Source organism: Nicotiana tomentosiformis, chromosome 7, assembly GCF_000390325.3.
Source record: "Nicotiana tomentosiformis chromosome 7, ASM39032v3, whole genome shotgun sequence".
Lineage (NCBI taxonomy): Eukaryota > Viridiplantae > Streptophyta > Magnoliopsida > Solanales > Solanaceae > Nicotiana > Nicotiana tomentosiformis.
Genome location: NC_090818.1, coordinates 38610391 through 38635615, shown reverse-complemented (window position 1 = coordinate 38635615; position 25225 = coordinate 38610391). Strand labels below are relative to the sequence as shown.

At 37.9% G+C, this 25225-nt stretch overlaps 1 protein-coding gene across 1 annotated transcript; it reads right to left on the bottom strand.

The window, feature by feature from the left end:
• Positions 1-1896: 1896 nt before the first annotated feature.
• On the bottom strand, positions 1897-3092 carry LOC104110813 (protein DOG1-like 4). The gene is made up of 2 exons (XM_009620368.3): positions 2507-3092; positions 1897-2242 (listed from the first exon to the last, which is right to left on the bottom strand). The coding sequence occupies exons 1-2, from the start codon at positions 2957-2959 to the stop codon at positions 2009-2011; spliced, it is 687 nt and encodes a 228-aa protein (XP_009618663.1). The 5' UTR covers positions 2960-3092; the 3' UTR covers positions 1897-2008.
• Between the last annotated feature and the right edge of the window lie 22133 nt (positions 3093-25225).

Sequence of the window (25225 nt, the reverse complement as noted above, 5' to 3'; positions counted from 1 at the left end):
AGGGATTTTAAAGTTGCAAATTTCCAATTTAGATTTCTTATTTTTGGAAAGAATTGAGAAATACATAATAATTCTGAGAAATCCATGTCCACTCGCGTCGAAAGTACTTCCGCGATTGGGGTAAACTTCTTTACTCTCATGGGAGCGGGTCGTTCGCCTCGGCAGTATAATAGATGCATCTATGGTTCGTGTTGTTCGACCCTCGGCAGTGCATCTATGAGGCCGTACTCACGCTACACTTAATGGTTGAAAGTTCGAGTTCCAAAATACAAGCGAGGAGTTAATAATGTGTCACGTAAATTGGAGTAAAAGAATAACGAGGAGAAAACATGGCTACTTTTGTGAAACTTGTGTTTCTTCGATTTGCCTAATTTTTTGAATTCGACTAGATATGATTCCAGTTCTACAATTTAATTAAGAAAAATCGGTTATTTCGCCCAATATATGCGAAATAGAAATAATTAACATACTCTCCGAACTAGGGCGACATCTTTTGTACTTCCGATTCAAACTTAGCTCGCATGTTACCCGAGAAGGTTATAGTCCCTCATTCTGTAATTGAGGGTATATAAAGTGAAAGAATTAATTCAAATAGTCGCTCATATATATATATATATATATATATATATATATATATATAATATCAATGTATATCGATTAAAATAATTAAATATTTTTTTGTAAAACAATCCCACCCAAGATGTGGCCTCTAATTAATTAAGGGTATACACGTAATACAAAAGTAAGCATCTAAAAAAGTAACTCAGAGATCAATAAAGTAGTAAGTGAGAATTTTAAAGACCATGGTACAAATCCAACTAAGAAAAACGCTAAGTTATATCTTTAAGTCATGGTGAATAGAGTTGTATGATTTAGCGGTCAATAATAGATGATAACCTTAAAAATTATGGTACAAATAAGCTAAAATCCAAAAAAAAAAAAAAAAAACACTAAGTGACATCTTAATTTAGTGTCATGGTGGATGGGGTAATCAATACCTGTGTTTGTAAACCAGTAATCGGTGCAATAATGGATGTGTGTGTAAATTACCGAATAACATAAAAAATAATTAACAGTATAAAGATTAAAAAGATTTCTGTTTCCAATCTATCTGCCTTCCTACCTTAGGGCACGCGAATATTCAATACAGCCTAAGTTGCTCGGACACGAGTGCAGACGTCCGATATAGATACGGATCTAGAGGTCGAATCTTTCGAGATGTAAATTCTAAGATTTGTGGATACAGATCCTAGTACGGATACGGATGCAAGAATCCGGCTAAAAATAATTTAAAAAATAAAAATATAAAAAATATTTCTAAATTATGATAAATTTTGAAGAATACTTATATATAGCTTATAAAGTGTGAATTTTTTTTTTATTCTCAAATTGTAGATAAGAAAATAATTAATTTTCTAGACAAGGTATGCTATTTTATTCAAATTTATTCTAATTTTGGTTTAATTTCAAAAATTAAATTGTATATCGTCTTAAATTTTTTCGCATGTCGTGATTAAAGTATCCAAAATCATTTGATCAGATCCGATACGAATCTCATATTCACACTCATATTAATACTAGTATCACGGGTGCGTCACCTAAACTGTTAGGTGCGAACTTAGAATACAGTCATAGAGGCACACAAAAGGCCTGCAACGGTACAAAGAAGTTCAGGATAGTGGATACTGGCCAGTTGTAGGTCTCAACACAAGTTCCCAGCACCAAGTTACGTATTACCCGTTCCATTTGTTCAACAGGGCGGCCACGTTTTAATGTAACGTCCATGTCGTGGCAAGATGGTTTGAGTAACAAGCTTATCGTGCATGTATGCAAATGGGTATTAGCTGACACGTGCTACGACACGTGTAATAATCACTCATCCACTTGTAACAGAAAAACAAAATCCAATTTTTTGTTTATTTTTTCCTCTACTTTGAGAAAAATTGATCCGAAAAAGAAAAAAGAAAAAAAAAAGAAAAAAAAAAAAGTATGCAAACCAGTTACATGATCAAGAAGCCGGATTCCCTCGTTGACGATCATGATTGATTCCCCATCTACGGATGCCGAATTGCAAATGCGCCGCTGCGATCAAGAATTCCACCGCTTGCTGTGGCGACAAAAGTTGCACCAAATTCTCTATGGTTTTCATTCTCAGTTTGTCCGCCCTCTCTAAAATACTCACCAGCCCTTCCATTTTTACATCTATATCTCCCGTCAACCCAATTACTTCACTTGCACCATCCTTCAGGTACCATATGAAAAAATATCACACAAATTAATTATTTGCAAGTATGGACTAAAATGGACTTAAATAGAGTGGAAATTAATTGATGATTCATATACCAATATAGTTGAGGTTCTTAGATTCAACCTCAAACAACTCATCAAATTAAATATGCGACGGGTATTGTAAGTTACAGAGTGACCTACCAGGATCCACTGAGATTCAGCCGACTGATATGAAAAATAAAATAAAACAGAGAGATGAGTATATGGATGTGCATGCCTGCCAATCGGAGAGTTCATCAGCGATAGCATTTTCTTCCTGAACAGCTTCACATTGAAGTTCGCTGACACGGTGGAGTTGATCAGGAGAGAGATCACCGAGATCGCCGTAGCGGAGGCCACGGAGAATGTCGATGATATGGGACTCGAAGAGAATACTGGATTCAGTGTAGATAAGGTGGAAAGCGGTGGTGGGTCGCCAACCGGCAATCCAGTGAAGAGATCGTTCAAGAGAAGTGGACCAAGGTGCAGAAAAAACGGAGAAAATGTCATTTTTAGCAGCCAAGGACTTGACTCGGTAGTACTCGTAGTAGTGGGACATGACCTTTTGAACAAGCTGTTTGTGCAACTCGTGGTGTTGGTCACTGGTAGCGGGTCTTGGAACTTGGTTCAGTTGATGTACCATTCCCTTCAGCTGCTCAAACCATGCGTCATAGAATCGCTGGAAGCTCATACTTCCTTTTCTTCCTTTCTTGTGTTCTTAGTTTCTTACTTTCGAGTGTTAGGAGAGGGGTGCGTTCAAGTGTAGGTGACTGCAGTCTTTATTAGGAGCCCGGGTAGATTCACTAGTAGAAAACTGTCAAATATCGTTCACAAAAGTCGATCGAAATCGGTCGAAAATATAGAAAAATCGATTGATTTTCGATGGATTTCAATTCATCGTAAGGTGCGGGCGAAAATCGAAGTCGGTCGGTTAATTTAACCTTTGATTATCCACTTTAACTCACAGCTTTTGTTAGAAAAATAAATATATCGATCGAACTCGGTCGGTATTATTTAAATTAATTTTTAATATTTATTTTTTAAAATAGCGATCGAATTTGATCGAAAATATAATTATCTGATAATTTTATATTTCTTTTTAAATCTTAACAAACAGATTGAAGTCGGTCGAAATAATTAAAAAATAAATTAAAAATATGTTATTTTCGACCGATTTCGATCGGTATTTTTAAATTTATGCAGATTTCATATTGAAAATACCGACAAACGGTCGAAAAAGATGAATTTTTGGGTTTTAATATAAAAATTCTGACCGTAGTCGGTCGGTTCTGGGTAAAAACCTGACAGAATATGTATGCTTTTAAGCTATACCACCTGCGAATTACAACCAATAACCATCCTATAATGGCAGCATTACATTGCTGTCATTCAACCACAATTAACCAACAACAATAACAATTAACCAACAACAACCACAACAATAACAATACAAATGTTCAATAACAAAATAATATCAACAATACAATCATCATTCAAAACTATTCCAACTAAGTATTCACAAGTTCAATACTTTATTTAGTAATACAAACCATTCAATGAGTGTTTTGTATTGCATCACCTCCATATTCACTACTAGAAGCTTCATCGTCGGCATGGTTTGAAGGATCACAACGAGAAGGATTAACATCTGGGGAAGGCTCACGAGATCGGGGAATGGGGAAAGTACAACTAGCAAGAAGATTGGCCAGCTGACCTTGAAGGAGATTAAACTTTTGGTCCCTCTTTTCTAGATGAACTTGAAGGGCATCAAATTGTCTATCTGTCTATTGTTTTCTAGCCTTTGTCTCGTCAAGCTCTACTGTCAGCTTTGCGATCTTCTTCTCCATAGACGAGATAGTCGACCTATCAATTACCTCGCCTTGGGCAGAAGTCCCTATAGCTTGAAATCTAACCCTGTAGTGCCGAAATGATCTCTCTGAAAGGCCGTTTGTTATCCCCTTTTTAGGACCACCGACAACATCCAACCATATCTTCTGCGCTTCTTCTTCTGAAACGGGTGGTCGCTTGCCTTGCTCATTCGGTGGCAAGCTCTGAGTGTACTCCTCATTGATCTTGTAGCGACCATTTATTTAGAAGATAGAAAATTATTAACTATATAATATTATAAGCATTAATTTTAAGTTATAGTAGTTATGAAATATACGTATGTAGTCTCCGCCCGGTCCTCGACCCATCTAGTTGGATCAGTCGGTGCCTTCTTCTTCCGGATGTGAGTCTCCATGAAAAACTCATCATGAGTTATCTTCCTCCCATTTTTTTTTCCTACAAATATATTAAAAAATATTAACTAAATTAAAATATATCATTATAGTTTGATAAAAATAGAATTAAATATTTTAAGGAATTACCAGTAGTCTCCTCGCAGTCCCCATGCTCCTTGCACCCACACAGTGCAAGGAGCCACCCTTCTCAGATGCTCGAGCCTTCTTTCCCTGTTCACTCTTCTTCTTCTCGAACTTCTCAATGGTCTACTTCCTCAGCAGATCCTCCCATATGTGCGGTAGAACCCATGAAGGCTTCTTGCTCTTCTTCCGAGCAAAATAGAAGGAATCGGATAGTCTCTTACGATATTTGAACTCAAAATTTGCAAGAATGGCACTGTTATGCCGGTCCTCCTACGCACACTTTGTCTGCAAATGAAGTGTGTAACATTAGATAAAACTATTGTTAATATAATGCTTAAATAGATAATAATTGTATTGAAACCTTAAATTGGTTGAAAATTTGCTCCACGAGCTCCGGTGGAAAGTCACTCCAAGTCGCATAGGGTGCATCATATAACCGGCTAAGAGTTTCAGTGATTATCTTTGTAGTCCGATGATTAGGTATGAACCTGCAGCATAGCAATTACATTAAATAAACAAGACTAGATATTATAATTCAGTAAAAATAAGGAAGTAATAAATAAATCTTACTCATTGCCCTCAGGCCTGATGATTATCATATGATAACGATCATACCGCACTTCCTCTGGATCATCTTCCTCCGATGAATCTGAAGCATGCGCAGAAGGGGAGGCATCTAGCTCAGCGCTACTATCTCGAAGGCGAAGTCTAAAAATGCATGGATACAAACTTCTTGGAGAGGGAGACGGGGTCGCTGATGAAGATGGATGTGATCCACACCCCTGCAGTGATCTAGACCCCTGCTGCAATCCGGCTAGCTGAAATCTAGATGGATGTGATCTAGCTGGTGATGAAGCAAATGGAGCAGATGACGGGCGTATTACCACATGGCCTTGTGACTGCTGACTCGATGGACCAATGTAACTATATGCAAGATTATGTGGAGGAAGCGAGGTATAGCCCTGTGGTGGAGAATGGTAAGAATACTGCTGGGAGGGCGAATGATAGGTAGTTTGATGTGTAGATGGATGTGGTGGAAAAGATGTGTGCGTAGAATATTGTTGCTGGCCATCAGGAGCGGAGGGATGCAATCGTGGAGTGAAAGGAAGTGAGGGTGTAGCACCATCATCATGATCAATATGCCTCTTATCCTTCCTAGACCTACCTCGACCCCTACCAGTCATCTACATAAATTAAAGAAAATATTAGAATTGGGAATATAAATTTATATAAGTTGAGAGCGCTTGAAAAAACTAACATGCTAGTCGTCTTCGAAGTATCCCTCCTTGTCCGAAAATTCTTCCTCTTCACTTATTTCATTTTCATTAGGTGATTCTTCGTCCTTATTTTCTATGATTGTTATTTTCTCCATATCAACTTATTCTAATATGCGTTGAGGATTCTCCAAGTCATTTTCTAATTGATCATCCACCATTTGGTTAACACTTGAGGTATCGTTTTAGTAAGCAACATCTACCACATTCTCAACTTCTACCTTACCAACAGGCTTAGTTTTGATTACAACCAACCAATCAGCCTTATCCTTGATATGGACCATAATTCATTTGCCTAACTTTTTCTGCAATTATAAAAGGATCATAGCGATCATACTCCTTCTTTTTATTAACCTCAATTATGTTGTACTGCGAGTGTACATTTGTACCTCTTCTAGGTATTGGGTCAAACCACTTGCATCGAAAAAGTATGATCTTCTTATTTGGCCAACCTGAATATGATAATTCTAGAATCTCTTTGATCACACCATAATAATCATTTTCCCCATCCTGGCTGCCTTTACCACCTTTGACACCCACCCTACTGTTATTGCATTTTTTTTTTATACTTGGAGCATTCCTCGGTGTAAAATTTGTAACCATTCACAAAATACTTAGACATAATTATAATAGTAGGTGCAGGTCCCCAAGATATATCTTTCAAAAATTGATTAACATTGTTGTTTGGATTATTGACCTACACGTAGTATTAAATAAATCACAAGTGAGCAAGTATATTCATAAGTGACCAAGTATGTATATTCACATGTGAGAAAGTATATAAGATGCACTTACACATTCTTTAAACCATACCTCAAATGTAGAATATACAATATCATGTCCAAGTTGACTCACGAAGTCACTGAGCGACACATTGAAAATTTTGTTAGTTGCATCAACCAAATTAAATAATAGTCCATGTAAATTAATCTTACGTCAACACTTATTTAAGAAAGGGTTGAACTTCCGGACAATTTAACAACACATGATTTGAAGCTAATTTGAGCTTTAGTGCATCGTTCGGAGGTTTGAGGCCTTGAGTAGCTTCACTTCAGGTATTATTACTTGTACGTGTGGTCGGAACTGAACTTCGGGAAGTTCGGAGTTGATTTGAAAAGAAAATTCTAATTTCGTAAGCTTTAAGTTGGAAGAATTGACTAAGGTTTGACTTTTGAGTAAATGACTTCAGAATAGGGATTTGAAGGTTCCAACAGGTTCATATGATGATTTTGGTCTTAGGAGCATGTACGGATGTCGATTTAGAGGTTCGTAGGTCATTTCGGCGTCAATTGGCGAAAGTTGAAAATTAGATGATTTTGGGAAGTTTGACGGGGATTGAACCTTTTGATATCGGGGTCGGATTTTGATTCTGGAAGTTGGAGTAGGTCCGTAATGTCAATTATGACTTGTATGCAAAATTTGAGGTCAACCAGACTTGATTTGATAGGCTTCGGAATCGAATGTAGAAGTTTAAAATTCTAAAGTTCATTAAGCTTGAATTGGGGTGCGATTCGTGATTTTAGCATTGTTTGATGTGATTTGAAGGCTAGATTAAGTTCGTATTGTATTTTGGAATGTGTTGGTATATTTGGTTAAGGTCCCGAGGGCCTAGGGTGAATTCTGGATGGTTAATGGATTGATTTTTTGGACTTAAGAAATGCTGAAGCTGGGCAGCAGCTGCTGTGATCGCTTTTGCGATGTCTTGGTCGCAAAAGCGAGGTCGAGCTCGCAGAAGCAAAATGAGAAGGTGCAAGGCAGTGGTCGCAAGTGCAAAGAAATTCCCGCACCTGCGAAATCGTAGAGGCAAGAAATGAAGATGTAGAAGCGGCTGGTCCGCAGATGCGCGATTGACCAATGCAAAAGCGCCTGCGCAGAAGCGAAAATGTTTCCGCAGATGCGAGGTCTCGGTTAGGCAGTGTACTCCGCAGATGCGTATTTTGGCTCGCAAAAGCAAGGCTGCAGATGCATAAATATGTCCGCAGAAGCAGAAACTGGGCAGAACATAAGGGGATCGAACTTGGTCATTTCGTCATTTTCATTTGAGTTTTTTGGAGCTCGGTTCTTGTGTAATTTTGAGGAGTTTTCATCATGTAACACAAGGTAAGTAATTTTTCCCTTGTAGTGAGCTTAATGTAAGGTTTATATGTGGATTTAAGGAGGAAAATTTAGAAATTTTTTGGAATTTTGATAGAAAATCTAGAATTTATAAATTTTGGATTTTGACCAGGATTTTGGAAATGTAATTAAGGATGAAGTATATATTTGAGTTAGTAATGTTATGGGTTAGTTTTATCTTCGAACATTTTCGAAATCCTGCCACGTTGGCCGAGAGTTAACTTTATTGACTTTTCGAGCGGAGTTGAGAATTATTTAAATCGATTAATTATGGGTATTAGAGTATATTTTGATTGGTTTGCACCTTGTTTGACTAGTTTTGGATTGACGTGCATCGGTTTGAGGTGTTAGAGAGGTTTTGGAGACGGTTATGGAACTTCGGAGCGAGGTAAATCTCATGTCTAACTCTGTGAGAGGGAAACTACCTCTAGGTGATGTATTTGATATATGCTACTTGTTGCGGGGGTTACGTATGCACGAGGTTACGAGAGTCCGTACGTAACTAGATTCATATTATGTTCGGGTAGACTTAGGTCCCCCCATGCTATAACTTTACTATTTGAGTTGTCTCTCACCTATTAAATTCATTTATTTTACGTTGCGACTTGAGACTAGACTTGTGTAGAGTAATAGATTTGCTATTGTAGAGATTCGGCGGGCTTCATGATTAGCCGCGAAATAATTGTACTTCTCTCACGAAATTCTCTCGCGTTATGCGTTCTCATCGAAAGGTTTTCTTTAAAATTCATAACCCGCACGTCTATTCGTGAGTGGGGTCAAGGACCCGTCAAAGCTTCTTATTCTAATGGGATTGAGTCGTTCACCTCGGCAGGATAAATACATATATGGTTCGTGCCATTCGACCCTCGGCAGTGTGCACATTATGAAGGATCGAGCCGTACGCCTCGGCTGGATTATGTACCACACTCTCATGGGAGCGGTCCGATCGCCTCGGAAATACAATAGATGTATCTATGGTTCAGCAATATTATGATGGATCGGGTCGTACGCCTCGGCATTTTTATAAAATACTCTTATGAATTCGTACGTAATAATTGGCAAGAAGCCCGCATATCTTTGAGTCTTTCTTGAATTGAACAGTGACGACCTATCTTGTAAGGTCCATTATATATATACTCTGATTGAGGAGGTAACTATTAGCTGAGAGCTTGAGTTATTGCTGAGATGAGACTGTACCACGTATTTAAACTTGTTATTTTGTGTATTTATTCTGGCTCACATCTGTTTACTTCTACTGTATCTGTCTTATTGGACCACTAGTACGTGTCGATGTCGACCCCTCGTCACTACTTCTCTGGGGTTAGGCTAGATAGTTATTGGGTACGCGTTGATTTACGTACTCATGCTACACTTGCTGCACTTATTGTGCAGGTACATATATGTCTGGTGGTCTTTTGGGCGCAGAGGTGAGGCTATTACGGGGACTTTATTATGAGTTGCATTTTATGTTACGATCCGTAGCCTGCAGAGTCTCCATCAGAGTTATTTATATTTCTCATGTTTAATTTGTATTCCGGACAGATGTTGTATTTTATTATATTTACTAATTGATACTCATGCACTTGTGATATCGGGTTTTGGTGGTCCCTACGGGTTATTCATTATTGCAGCTTGTGTGAATATTATCATTCACCCTGTAAATTCTATTTTATGCTATTTAATTAATGAAAAATTATGATTTTAAATTATAAAAATGAGTAAGTAAGTTGATAGATTACTAATGGCTTGCCTGACGGCGGTGTTAGGCGCCATCACGACCTTTAGTGGATTTTGGGTCGTGACAATAATAGCCAAGTTTGACCAGCTTTTGGTCAAATGTTGACCATATTCCGACCAATTGCGGTCAAAAATGTGATTTGTGTCAGATATTACAGTATTTCGATATTATGGGATTACATTTACCGACCGATGGTGATCGGTATGTTTAATTGAAATTGGTTCTTTGACTTTTTCGACCAAATTACACTCTTTCCGATCGATTTCGGTCGGTTTTTCTTTTCGACTAATTTCGATCGATTTGATTTGGACGGATTTTGACAGATTTCTAGTAGGGATTATTAGCGGCGGACAGAGTGGTTTCTTCGCAAAGGCACTAACGCTTTTCTAGCTGGAAAAAACATCTGTTACGTTAATATATTTTAAAGTTAAATGAGGACAATAAGGTACTGTATAGTAGTACTTCCTCTAAGGTACTTTTTGATAGTACTCCTGCGGTGTTTTATCTGCCACTTTAATTTTAAAAAGTTGTTTCCGAATATTTAATTTGTTACTCCTACTTTAGAGAACAAATGACGTTTCAATCATTTTTTTTTTTTTTGGCTAGTTCTACTCTTACTATTCTAAAAAAGGTATATCAGTAATTGCTTATTTAATGAGATAAGAGGAATTATATCAAATACTCATTCAATTTATATTTTTCTTTTTAGTCTGTTTTATTTTTTGCAATATTAGATAGAAGACTTACAGGTTTTCGGAAGCGGAGGCGGGTCTGTATCAATAATGACTTGTGTTATCGACGTCGAAAATCCTCACGAACAAGATGCATTTCCTTTGTCCGCAACCTAATACCCTCTCTAAGATGCAGAGAATCTAACCTTAGCCGTCTTTTGTTTCACAAAAGAAACATTGGGGAAAAATCTGCTTCTTTCACACCCATAATGATGTATATATAAGTTGTTTAGAAGGATTTATTGATGTAACGATCTGGCCGGTCGTTTTGAGAGTATTAGTCCCGAATCCCTATTTATTGTTCCCTCTATTTCATTTTTGGGTTTTGTGATTTACCGGGAGAATTGTTTTTGGCTTCCGAGTAAAATGGGACACATAATCCTTGAAATGGAAGTTTAAGTCGTAGGAATTGACCGTAATTCGAATTATGTGAAAACGACTCCCAAATGGAGTTTCGACGGTTCGCAAAGCTCCGTAGGTTGATTTTGGTCTTAGGAGCGTATGCAGATGTTGAATCGGAGGTCCATAGGTCATTTTAGCAGGCGAAAGTTGGAAAATTGGATATTTTTAAAAAGTTTGACCCGGGGGTGGACTTTTTGATATCGGGGTCGGATTCCGATTCCGGAAGTTGGAGTAGGTCCGTAATATCAATTATGACTTGTGTGCAAAAATTGAGGTCAATCGAATTTGATTTGATAGGTTTCGGCATCAGATGTAGAAGTTTAAAGTTTTAAAGTTCAATAGGCTTTAATCGATGCACAATTCATGTTTTTAGCGTTGTTTGATGTGATTTAAAGGCTCGACTAAGTTCGCATGATATTTTAAAACTGTTTGGTATAATTGTTCGAGGTCCCGGGGGGTTCGGGTGGATTTCGAATGGTTAACGGATCAATTTGAACTTGTGAGAATGGCTGAAGGCACCAGTTCTGGTGCAATCGCACCTACGCAAGATTGACCGCAGGTGCGAGCTCGCAGAAGCGAGCTGGCGATCGCAGATGCGGGGATGATGAAGATGGCCAGTGGTCGCAGGTGCGGCGTGAAGGCCGCAGATGCGTACCCACAGAAGCGGGCTTTGGACCGCAGAAGCAGTTGGCTAGCGGCAGTGACCTTCCGTAGAAGCGGACAAGGGGTCGCAGAAGCGCTTCCGCAGATGCGGATGATTGCACGCAGGTGCGGAGTCTGGGAGTTTAAGTGAACTCCGCAGATGCGGACATTTCACTGCAAAAGCGATACCGTTGAAACGTATTTTTGATCGCAAAAGCGAAATCGGTGGACAGAAAAGGGCCAAGTCCGAGGGTTTGATTTCATTCTCCATTTTTGAACCAAGAGATCTCGGATTGAGGCGAAATTTCAAGGGTTTTTCAGAGGAAATATTTGGGGTAAGGATTCTTGACTTGTTTTTGATTAATTTTCACTAAGATATCATTTATTCTTCATTTAATTAAGGATTTGAGTTGAGAAATTTATGAAAAAGGTGGAAAACTCCTTAGGCCGAATTTTGAGGTTTTGATTGAGAATTTTGTATCGAATTTGAGTAATTTTGATATGGGTGAACTCGATATCGAATGAGTATCGTATTTTGTGACTTTTACCCGATTTCGAGACGTGGGCCCAGGTATACTTTTTGGGGCGATTTTTTTAATTCTTTGCTAAAGTTGAAGTTTTATTATTTAAATTAATTTTTTGTAGTTATATTTATAGTATGTAATTGCTTTTAGCTAGATTTGGGCCGTTCGGAGTCGGAAAGTCGAGGGAAGGGCATTCTTATCGATTGATTGAGCGAGATTTGAGGTACGTGGCTTGTCTAACATTGTGTGTGTGTGGGGGGGAGGGGGAGGGGAGGGGGAACTCCCCTTAGATTTTGGTACTGTTATGGTAATTGCAATATGTGAAGGCCGTGTACGTGAGGTGACGAGTGCGTACTCGGGGTAAATGTTAAAAAATCTGATTCCTGCTAAGTAGTCTTCTTTTAAATTCCTTAACTGAGTTGCCTAGCATGTGCAGTTATCATGTTTAACCTAATATCGCATGTCTACGTGTCTTAACTCTTACTTGCAATTTGTGCAACATGCTTAGTTGAATTACCTGCTTCCTTGATTTTGTATTCAGTCCTTAACTGTAGGATTCTTTGCTGTAAATTCGTTGTACCTTAGGTTATGAGTTGTGTATTTACTTTTAGGACTACGAGGCGGTTCCTCGGGAGCTCCCCTGTTGCATATTTATTTTTGGGACTACGAGGCGGTATCTCGGGAGCGCCCCTATTGCATATTTACTTTTGGGATTACGAGGCGGTACTTCGAGAGCGCCCCTGTTACATATTAATTTTGGGACTACGAGGCGATTCCTCGGGAGCTCCCCTGTTGTGTATTTATATTTGGGACTACGAGACGGTACTTTGGGAGCGCCCCGGTTGTTTACCTCTATTTGCTGTGTTGTTTTCTTTTTATAATTTCTCATTGTTAAATTTTCAGTCATTTCACTATATTATTATATCTTCTGCCTTATTTCCTTTTTATTCCAGTAGGGCCCTGACCTGACCTCGTCACTACTCTACCGAAGTTAGGTTTGGCACCTATTGGGTACCGTTGTGGTGTACTCATGCTACTCTTCTGCACATCTTTTTGTGCAGATCCAGGTTCTTCCTATCATGCCAGATACCGGTGAGATAGCCGTGCGCGGAGACTTCAAGGTATATATGTCAGCACTCGCAGACCTCGGAGTCCCCATCTATCCTTATTATGTTGTTTTCCTTATTTTTCCTTAGACTCTGATGTATAAAGACACTTAGTATTTCTTTTTAGAGCTTGTGACTTATTTTTACCGGGTTTTGGGAGTTGTAATTATTTTGAACCGCAGTTTTTATATATTTTATATATTAAGGTTTGAGTTCAGTTTTATATTCTGTTATTCCGCAAAATTGTTAGGCTTACCTAGTCATAGAGACTAGGTGCCATCACGATATCATACGGAGGAAAATTTTTGGTCATAACAATTAATGAGCTTATGGGTCATCCAACACTTTTTATGGATGACTTTGACCCAATAATTTTTAATAACTTTTAAAAAAATGTCTTTTTATATTTAGAAGCTTTTTAACTCTAATTTTTCACATGACATATCTAAGATCATAAGATTCAAGGACACTTTTGATATATTACATAAATCTTTAATTTAAAATTATAAAATCTAAAAGTTTTTCTTAGTTTTTTAAACTCGTTGTGCAATCAAACTAATAACCTGTTTGGCTAAACTTCTTCCCAAACCAAAAGTGTTTATATTTATTTAAAAAAGAAGTACTTTTTTTCTCAATTTGAGATGTTTGGACAAGCTTTATTGGGGAATTTTTTTTTTTTTTTGGCTAGAAGCAGAAGTAGTTTTTAAGAAGTAGAAAAAAATAGTTTCTTCTCAGAAGCTAAAGTAGTTTTGACTTTTCTTCCTACTAAAAATACCCTTAACAAAATATTATATATACCAAAATAACCTTACTTAATTTAAACTATTAAATAATATATAATGACTTTTGGGATGAATTTTCATATTTTTGTTAAATAATTTTGATATATTTAAATTATCTTGAAAGAATAAATTACTTTCAATTTTATTTTTATATTTCTCTTAAATAAAGTAAAAAAATTAATTATTATTTTTAATAATAAATATTTGTGATTATTTATTATCTTTTTTGGTAATATGTGATTATTTATTATCTACTTATAAAATATTATTAACAGATCTTTTCATGTTCTTATTCGTAATTTGATATTTAAATGTATTTTTTGAAAAGTTTAGCTAAATACAAATTGTTGTTCAATAGTTCTTTTCAAATTGAATAACTAAATATAAATTATTATTTTTTAAAAGTATTTTTTCGAAAAATACTTTTAAAAAAATTATTTTTCAAAATAAGCTAGCTTTGCCAAACAAAATAACGTATAAGACATATTATAAGTTGAAGCGGAGAGAATACTACTTTTTATGATGTGGCATTCTTAATGAATGTGGCAGAACTCATAGTTATCACCGGAACCCAAATAATTTTTTTGTAACGACAAATAAAAATTACCGGGGAAATAACTGATTTAAACAAGTTGTTAGTTTGTGCATAAAAGGAAGAGGTTCAATAAGTAAACTGTTTGACTGCTTTCAGAAAGCAAGATTAGCGCCCTGATAAGTTCCAAAATGTGCTAAGTAACTAAGTTCCTCGCCGACTCGGATAGCTTTGTGACGCCACGGTTACCCCATTGCTGACATTTCTACATCGAAAAACGAGGTTAACCTTAAATAGCTGTTGAATTACTTTGTAGACTTCCCAGTTTCAATTTGTTTCTTGTGCTATCTTCTTAGAATCCGCCAACTGACTGTCCCAATGACTAACTAAGTTCCTCGCCGACTCGGATAGCTTTGTGACGCCACGGTTACCCCATTGCTGACATTTCTACATCGAAAAACGAGGTTAACCTTAAATAGCTGTTGAATTACTTTGTAGACTTCCCAGTTTCAATTTGTTTCTTGTGCTATCTTCTTAGAATCCGCCAACTGACTGTCCCAATGACTAACTAAGTTCCTCGCCGACTCGGATAGCTTTGTGACGCCACGGTTACCCCATTGCTGACATTTCTACATCGAAAAACGAGGTTAACCTTAAATAGCTGTTGAATTACTTTGTAGACTTCCCAGTTTCAATTTGTTTCTTGTGCTATCTTCTTAGAATCCGCCACCTGACTGTCCCAATGACTAACTAAGTTCCTCGCCGACTCGGATAGCTTTGTGACGCCACGGTTACCCCATTGCTGACATTTCTACATCGAAAAACGAGGTTAACCTTAAATAGCTGTTGAATTACTTTGTAGACTTCCCAGTTTCAATTTGTTTCTTGTGCTATCTTCTTAGAATCCGCCAACTGACTGTCCCAATGACTAACTAAGTTCCTCGCCGACTCGGATAGCTTTGTGACGCCACGGTTACCCCATTGCTGACATTTCTACATCGAAAAACGAGGTTAACCTTAAATAGCTGTTGAATTACTTTGTAGACTTCCCAGTTTCAATTTGTTTCTTGTGCTATCTTCTTAGAATCCGCCAACTGACTGTCCCAATGACTAACTAAGTTCCTCGCCGACTCGGATAGCTTTGTGACGCCACGGTTACCCCATTGCTGACATTTCTACATCGAAAAACGAGGTTAACCTTAAATAGCTGTTGAATTACTTTGTAGACTTCTCAGTTTCAATTTGTTTCTTGTGCTATCTTCTTAGAATCCGCCACCTGACTGTCCCAATGACTAACTAAGTTCCTCGCCGACTCGGATAGCTTTGTGACGCCACGGTTACCCCATTGCTGACATTTCTACATCGAAAAACGAGGTTAACCTTAAATAGCTGTTGAATTACTTTGTAAACTTCCCAGTTTCAATTTGTTTCTTGTGCTATCTTCTTAGAATCCGCCAACTGACTGTCCCAATGACTAACTAAGTTCCTCGCCGACTCGGATAGCTTTGTGACGCCACGGTTACCCCATTGCTGACATTTCTACATCGAAAAACGAGGTTAACCTTAAATAGCTGTTGAATTACTTTATAGACTTCCCAGTTTCAATTTGTTTCTTGTGCTATCTTCTTAGAATCCGCCAACTGACTGTCCCAATAACTACTGTGTTAGTTCCGCCAATATTGCTGTATTTATAAATAATAATTCTGTAAAATATAAGTTATCGTAATGAAACAGTAATTAATTCGAGCCCACTGAATTCACAGTGTTTCCTTAAGGAATTTAATCCCCTCCTAATACCCAAGGTAATGGATTATTTCCTTCCAGGATAGAACGAATCACACACTGGTGTAGCGGTACTTCAAACCCCAGTGTTTCAGCGAACACAAAGTTCGATAGCAAATCACACTTACAGTTGCTTTGTTTGAAGTTAAAACAATGCAGAACAAAGGAGTAGAAACTCAGAAAATCGTATGGAAATGCTGAGAGGAAGGAGTGCAATTCTATAGCCAAAGTTGAGCGTTTTCAGTTTTGTTTGTTGGTGTTTTTCGGTTTTCGTTCGTGTCTTTCTTCAACAGCTGCTGCACATATATATAGCAGCCAGCTTTGAAGATGAACGACCCTCCATCCTCCATGGTGGAGCATGCACTAGCTTGTTTGTGGAGCAAGCACTTGGCCATGGTGGGAAGAGCATTAGGCGGCTGCTATTGCAGCTGGTGGTCAATACACGGATTGAAAAATATCCGTTACAAATGCGGATCTTACGTTAATATTTACTATTAACAAATAAATTTGGTCCAAAAAATTAATCAATCAATCGATCATTTGACCGAATCCGAATCCGTAGCCGTAGCCGTAGTCGTAGCCGAAGCCGAAGCCGAGCCGAGCGAGCGAGCGACGACGACGGCGCGAGGCTTGATTTCTTCTTAACTCTTTAAGAGCTACAAGAAGAGCAATTATATATATACCCACCAAAAAAAATTTCCTCTTCCAATATGGGACAATGTCTCATTGTCAAGAGGGGGAAACTTAAAATTTTACTCAAAATTTCATTTTCCCTCCATTTCCCATTCACCCTCATTTTAAGAATATTACATCTTAAAAATAAAACCTCAACAATCCCCCACATGAATGGGGAATGGCTATATCACGGAAGTATGCATGAAAAACTGTGTGATTTACAAGCAAGGATTAATTGCATCTGGATAAGTAGGTTTCCCTTTGAACTTTCCGTAGTAAACTTATGTCGGATATACTCGGTCAATCGGTAGATTTGATATCTTTGAACCGTCGATCTTTGGTGTATACCTAGACAACCATAAGTCACACAATCAACCCTTAACCGTCTTTGGTTCTCATTGTTGTGTTCGTTTCAGCCATGAACACCGCCTGGTTTCATAAGTGCGTAGAGAACTGGCCTTACAAAGTTCTCCTTGAAGCGGCTAACACTTCACACTTACATAGGTGATTCCTAAACGTGTCATCCTGTAGATACACTATTTGATATACCCCGTATCAAATTTAAAAATCATTAAAAAGCCTCAATGTTTTATCCTTGGTACTGAACATTGTCTCATCATTGAGAACGGACTAAAATTTTATTTGACAATGTTGAACCGTCATTAATGACTTTGTTTGATCTCCTTGAACCTAGATCTTGGGATCTCCAGTCTTCTAGGTAGAGTTACCGCCACAATGACTTGTTCTCGGCCATAGCCCCATTCCCTTGATGATTTCTCAACTACCTCTCTAGTTAGGCCTTTTGTAAGTGGATCCGACACATTATCACTTGACTTTACATAGTCAATTGTGATAATTCCTCTAGAGAGTAATTGCCTAACGGTTTTATGTCTTCGTCGTATATGACGAGATTTACCGTTATACATGACGCTCCCAGCCCTTCCAATTGCCGCTTGACTATCACAATGTATGCATATTGGTGCCAACGGTTTGGGCCAAAATGGAATGTCTTCCAAGAAATTCCGGAGCCATTCAGCTTCTTCACCGGCTTTATCTAAGGCTATGAATTCAGCCTCCATTGTAGAGCGGGCAATACATGTTTGTTTGGACGACTTTCAAGATACTGCTCCTCCACCAATAGTGAATATATATCCACTCGTGGACTTAGAATCAGTTAAACCGGTGATCCAATTTGCACCACAGTATCCCTCAATCACCGCAGGGAATTTACTGTAGTGCAAGTTAAAGTTCTGGGTATGTTCTAAATAACCCAAAACTCGTTTCATTGCCATCCAATGAGATTGGCCTGGATTGCTCGTATATCGACTCAGTTTACTTATAGCACAAGCTATATCTGGTCGTGTACAATTCATGATATACATTAAGCATCCCAACACACGAGCATAATCCAATTGTGATATGCTTTGGCCTTTATTCTTTGCTAATGCAAGATTCACGTCAATTGGAGTCTTTGCAACTTTAAAGCCCAAGTGCTTGAATTTTTCAAGTACTGTCTTAATATAATGAGATTGTGACAATGCCAGACCTTGAGGAGTCTTATGGATCTTAATTCCCAGAATTAAATCAGCAACTCCCAAGTCTTTCATATCAAACTTGCTATTGAGCATACGCTTAGTAGCATTTATGTTGGTAATGTCATTACTCATTATCAGCATATCATCCACATATAGGCAAACAATGACTATGTGATTTGGAACATTTTTAATGTACACACATTTATCACATTCATTTATCTTAAAACCATTTGACAATATTATTTGGTCAAATTTCGCATGCCATTGTTTGGGTGCTTGTTTTAGTCCGTAAAGAGACTTAACAAGTCTACATACCTTCTTTTCTTTACCTGGAACCACAAACCCTTCAGGTTGTTCCATGTAAATTTCTTCCTCCAACTCTCCATTTAAGAAGGCTGTCTTAACATCCATTTGATGAATTTCAAGACCATACACTGCAGCTAATGCTACTAACATCCGTATGGACGTAATTCTTGTAACTGGAGAGTATGTATCAAAGTAGTCTAGACCTTCTCGTTGTCTATACCCTTTGACTACGAGTCTTGCCTTGAATTTATCAATAGTGCCATCATCTTTGATTTTTCTCTTAAAAATCCATTTAGAACCCAAAGGTTTATTTCCAGGAGGAAGATCAACCAATTCCTATGTATGGTTGTTCAATATGGATTCTATTTCACTATTGACTGCCTCTTTCCAAAACAATGATTCCGAAGAAGTCATAGCTTCTTTAAATGTTTGAGGCTCATTCTGCAATAAGAAAGTCACAAAATCTGGTCCAAATGAAGTAGACGTTCTTTGACGTTTACTACGTCTTGGATCCTCCTGATTACATGTACTTTCTTTTGTTTCTTTCCGAGGTCGTTTAGATCCTTCACCAAACGACTCACATTCCTTTTTATACGGATATATATTTTCAAAGAACTCAGCATTATCTGATTCTATAACCGTATTATTATGAATGTCGGGATTTTCTGATTTATGAACCAGAAATCGATATGCTTTACTATTTGTCGCATATCCTATGAAAACACAATCAACGGTTTTCGGTCCTATCTTTACCCTTTTGGGTTTAGGAACTTGCACTTTTGCCAAACACCCCCACACTTTAAAATAATTCAAGTTGGGCTTCCTTCCTTTCCATTTTTCATATGGAATGGATTGTGTTTTGCTATGGGGCACTCGATTTAATATTCGATTAGCCGTAAGAATGGCTTCCCCCCACAAGTTCTGTGGCAAACCAGAACTTATCAACAACGCGTTCATCATCTCCTTTAATGTGCAATTCTTTCTTTCCGCAATCCCATTAGATTGGGGCGTGTAAGGGGCTGTTGTTTGATGAATAATTCCATATTCTAAACATATTTCTTCAAAAGGAGATTCATATTCACCACCCCTATCACTTCTTATCATTTTTATTTTCTTGTTAAGTTGCGTTTCAACTTCATTTTTGTATTGCCTGAATGCGTCTATTGCTTCATCTTTACTATTCAGTAGGTAAACATAGCAATATCGAGTACCATCGTCAATAAAAGTTATGAAATACTTCTTTCCACCGCGAGATGGTATTGACTTCATGTCACAAATATCTGTGTGAATTAAGTTTAAAGGATTTGAATTCCTTTCAAATGACTTATAAGGATGTTTAACACACTTAGATTCCACACATATTTGACATTTTAATTTTTCGCATTCAAACTTAGGCAGTACTTCCAAGTTAATCATTTTCCGCAAGGTTTTATAATTGACATGACCCAAACGTACATGCCATAAATCATTTGACTCAAGTAAGTAAGAAGAAGCTGAAATATTATTATTGTTTTCCACAACCATTACATTTAGATTGAAAAGGCCCTCGGTGAGGTAACCTTTTCCTACAAATATTTCATTCTTACTTATGACAACCTTATTGGACACAAAAATGCACTTAAAACCGTGCTTAACAAGAAGTCCACTAAATTCTTTCTCATTTCGGGAACATGAAGGACATTGTTCAAAGTCATGACCTTGCCAGAAGTCATTTTCAGAAATATCTTCCCATATCCTTCAACTTTTGCTGTTGAAGCATTTCCCATATAAACTGTCTCTCCGGGTCCAGCAGGAGCATAAGTAGCAAAAGCTTCTCTAACTACACAAACATGGCGAGTGGCTCCTGAATCAAACCACCACAGTTTAGGATTTTCCACCAAGTTACATTCAGAAAGCATGGCACACAAGTTATCAACATCATCATAGTTTACTACCATGTTTGCTTGACCCCTTTTCTTGTCTTTCTTCGGAGCACAACACTCCGTAGATTTGTGTCCCATTTTCCCACAGTTGTAGCAGTTTCCACTGAACCGCTTCTTGCTTGGGTTGTATTTCGGACCAGAAGCCTTCTTCCTCTTTTTGTTATCTTCAACAATATTTGCTCCCATTATTGTTGAATTTCCACGGCCTCTCCTTTCAGCAGCTTTATTGTCCTCTTCGATTCTCAACCGAACAATGAGATCTTCAAGGGACATTTCCTTTCGTTTGTGTTTCAAATAATTTTTGAAGTCCTTCCACAATGGAGGCAACTTCTTCAATCATTGCTGCTACTTGGAATGCTTCATTGATGACAAGACCTTCAGCAAGTAGATCATGAATAATCACTTGCAATTCCTGGACTTGGGTAATAACAGACTTGCTATCTACCATTTTGTAGTCCAAAAATTTTACGGCAACGAATTTCTTCATCCCGGCATCTTCAGTTTTATATTTCTTTTCAAGCGCATTCCATAATTCTTTTGACGTCTCCACGCCACTGTATACATTATACAGATTATTATCCAGTCTGCTAAGAATATAATTCTTGCATAAAAAATCAGAATGCTTCCACGCTTCAATCACGATAAAGCGTTCATTCTCTGGAGTTTTATCTGGCAGATCAGGAACATCTTCCTTGATGAACTTCTGTAGACATAACGTAGTTAAGTAGAAGAATATCTTCTGCTGCCAGCACTTGAAATCAATCCCGTAAAATTTTCCGGGTTTTTCCGTCGGTGCCAACGCCGGTGTTCGGCTTGTCGATGCGTTGGCAGTCCCCATCGGAACAGCTTGGTTTTCGCTTTCAGTCGTCATTTTTTCTGTAAAAGAATGACACAAACAAACGTTTAATAAACGTTTTCAAACTGGAGTAAAAATCACGTAGATTTTAATCTCCAACAAAACGCCACGAAGGCTTTACTCTCCAAAACGAGAGTACACAAAACAAAAATATATTGCCCGCTCTATAAACAAGCTAATGCATGCTTCACCATGAAAATTTTCAATTAGTGGATTCACTGCAATCTTATTCAACCTTGCAGTCCTACCAAGAACGATTTCAACAATAAGTTTGCACCAGATAAAAATATTATGGATTTTTTTTATAGTGTAACGACCTAACTGGTCGATTTGAGCATTTACATTCATATCGGTAGTTTGAGGTCATGAGTCGCTGCGTATGATGTATTATGACTTGCGTGTATTGTCAGTTTGGTTTTCGAGTTGTTCGGAATTGATTTGGAAGAATGAATCTTAAGTAAGAAGCTTTAAATTGAAAGAGTTGACCAAGTTTGACCTTGTATATCTGACCTTGGATTGGAGTTTTTATGGTCCCGTTAAGTCCAGATGGTAATTTTGGATTGGGGCATATGCCCGAATTTACATTTAGATATTTCTGGGGGGTTTGGCACTATTTGGCAGAAGTCGGCAATTTAAAGGTTTGGAATGTTCATAAGTTTAATCGGGAGTTGACTTTGATGATATCGGGTTCGTATTTTAGTTTCGAAAGTTGGAATATATTCGTTATGTCAACTGAAACTTGTGTGCAAAATTTAAAGTCATTCCGAGTTGATTTGATATGGTTCGGCACGGGTTTTGGAAGTTTAAAGTTCAAAAGTTTATTAAGTTCGATTTGAGGTACGGTTCGTTGTTTTGATGTTGTTATGTGTGATTTGAGGCCTTAAGTACGTTCGTGTTGTATTTTTGGACTTGTACGTATGTTCCGGCGCATTATGTGAAAAATTGAAAAAGTTAGTTTTAAACCTGAAAATCTTGTGTTTTGATGATCAATTCTTGTTGTTTGATGTTATTTAAGCGATTTGAGTGAGCGATCAGGCTTGTAAGATGTTATTACACTTATGTGCATGTTTGGTTTGGAGCCCTGGGCTCGGGTGAGTTTTGGATGCTTAGCAGACTGATTTTTGGCTTAGAAGAAATGTTGGTACATCAGGTCTGCATGTCTCGAATTGTAACATCAAATCCAAGAATTTCATTGTAGAAATTAGGGGTTTTTGGGTAGAATTTGAGGATTGTGTAAAATAGAGGTTTAGACCTCAAATTGAGGTCGGATTTTAAAACAAATTGCATATTAGGGCTCGGGGGTGAATGAGTAATCCGATTTTGTTCGAAAGCTCGGGTTTTGACCAAGGGAGTCCGGGGTTGACGTTTGTTAACTTTTGAGATTTTAGTCAAGATTGAACCTTTATTGATTGGGGATGTTTCCTTTAGCACTATTTGACTTTGTTAGATGATAATTGACTATATTTTGATCGTTTTGAGGATTATTTCTATGGAAGACGGTATTGGATTATGAAAATTGTGCCGGAATGAGGTAAGTGTCTTCCCTAGCTTTATTGGGAGAATTTTTCCTAATAAAATGATATTGTTTGCCATATGCGGGGGTGATGTATATATGAGGTGACGAGCGTATATGCATGTGCCAGGGTTAATCGTCCTTGGGGGTAGATTATACGATTCTTTGTGCCTTAATGGAATATGTGACTTTCTTTCTTCATGTTTCACTTGACTTTTATATTAATATGAATATGAAGTTCAATGTTAGAAATCATGATTTAGCTTATTATAACTTGATTAAAATTTGACGAACTTTTTGTGAACTATTGATGTTCTAAATTCGGTCATCACTATACCTAATCACAAATATATCGTTACGACCATTATTCTTGAGATATTTGGATTCCATACTTGAGTTGAAGATCGCTTTTGAGATTTGTTGAGATACTTGAACAATAAGGATCTTAAGGTTTATTGAATTGTTATTGGCTTGAGAGCTGTGATTGATGTTTATTTAATTGCTTAACCACTCTTCTTGATGTTATTCATACTTCCTACCTTGCTTGTTATTGATATACATATGCTTGGTGAGGAAGAGTGTAAAGCACGAAGGGTGATGTCATGCCATTGCATATACATTATTATATGAGGAAGAGTGTAAAGTACGAAGGGTGATGTCGTGCCATTTCATATACATGTGAAGAAGAGTGTAAAACACGAAGGATGATGTCGTGCCATTTCATATACTTCATTACACACGAAGGATTATGCCGTGCCATTACATTTACATTATCATGTGAGGACGAGAGTAAAAGCACGAAGGGTGATGCCGTGCCATTATATTATCATGTGTTCATGGCACGAAAGGTGTTTCCGTGCAGGAGAGGACGAGAGACATGCATTATATTGTGATATCTTTTTGACGAGCGCAAAACACAACACAAAATTATTGCTCGCTAGTCAAAGTTAGTATAGTTTAATTATCGTCTCCATAGAGATTGGATTTAAACAATGTTCGAGTAATTTCTAGCTTAGTTTCTATTCAGGATGATCAAGTGTAACGACCCGGTCAGTCATTTTGAGAGTTGTAGCCCCATTCCCCCATTTACTGCTCATTTTGTACTTTATAGCTGTTATATGACTTGCCGGGGTAGTCGGTTCGGATCCGGAGAGATTGCGGAATGAATTGAGATACATAGTCTCAAGGTTGAAAGTTTAAGTTGAAATGGTTGATCGGATATTGACTTATGTGTAAACAACCCCGAAATAGAGTTTTGATGATTCCAATAGCTCCTATGGTGATTTTGGACTTAGGAGCGTGTCCGAAAAGTTATTTGGAAGTCCGTAGTTAAATTAGGCTTGAAATGGCTAAAATAAAAATTTAAGTTTGGAAGTTTGATCGGGAGTTGAATTTTTGATATCGGGGTCGGAGTCCGATTATGGAAATTTGAATAGGTCCGTTATGTCATTTATGACTTGTGTGCAAAATTTGAGGTCAATCGGACTTGATTTGATAGGTTTCGGCATCGAATGTAGAAGTTAGAATTTGCTAGTTTCATTAGGCTTGAATTGGGATATGATTCGTATTTTTAGCACTGTTTGATGTGATTTAAGGTTTCGACTAAGTTCGTATGATGTTTTAGGACTTGTTGGTGTATTTGGTTGAGGTCCCGGGGACCTCGGGTGAGTTTCGGATGGTTAACGGATGAAATTTGAACTTGGTAGATGGCTGAAGCAACAAATTTTCTAGTGTGTGGTTTCCGTCTTCGCGTTCGCGATGGGAGTCACGCGTTCGCGAAGGGTAACTGGAGGCAGGCGAAGATTTGTTCTTCGCGTTCGCGACGCAAAGGACGTGTTCGCGAAGGTTGAAGATCAGTGTTCATCGTAAACGCGAGAAGGCAGTCGTGTTCACGAAGAAGTTCAGGAGAGCAGGCTGGGACCTCATGCGTTGGCCTACGCGTTTGCGAGTGAGGCTCCGCGTTCGCGGAGACCTGTGATTTTTGGTATTTGTGTTCACGAGAGGACCCTCGCGTTTGTGTAAGAGGAACTTTTGGGCAGTGATTTTTGTGCTTCACGAACGCGAGGCAATGGCCGCGTTCGCGAAGAAGAAATGCCTGGACAGAGAGTTTAAGTTCTGAAAATGGGACTTCGTCCCATTTTTTATTTTTAATGATT

Coding starts and splice junctions, on each gene's coding strand:
- LOC104110813 (XM_009620368.3), bottom strand. CDS start 2,959: ATGAGCTTCCAGCGATTCTATGACGCATGGTTTGAGCAGCTGAAGGGA. Junction 2,243..2,506: donor ATGAACTCTCCGATTGGCAG/GCATGCACATCC, acceptor TGGTACCTGAAG/GATGGTGCAAGTGAAGTAAT.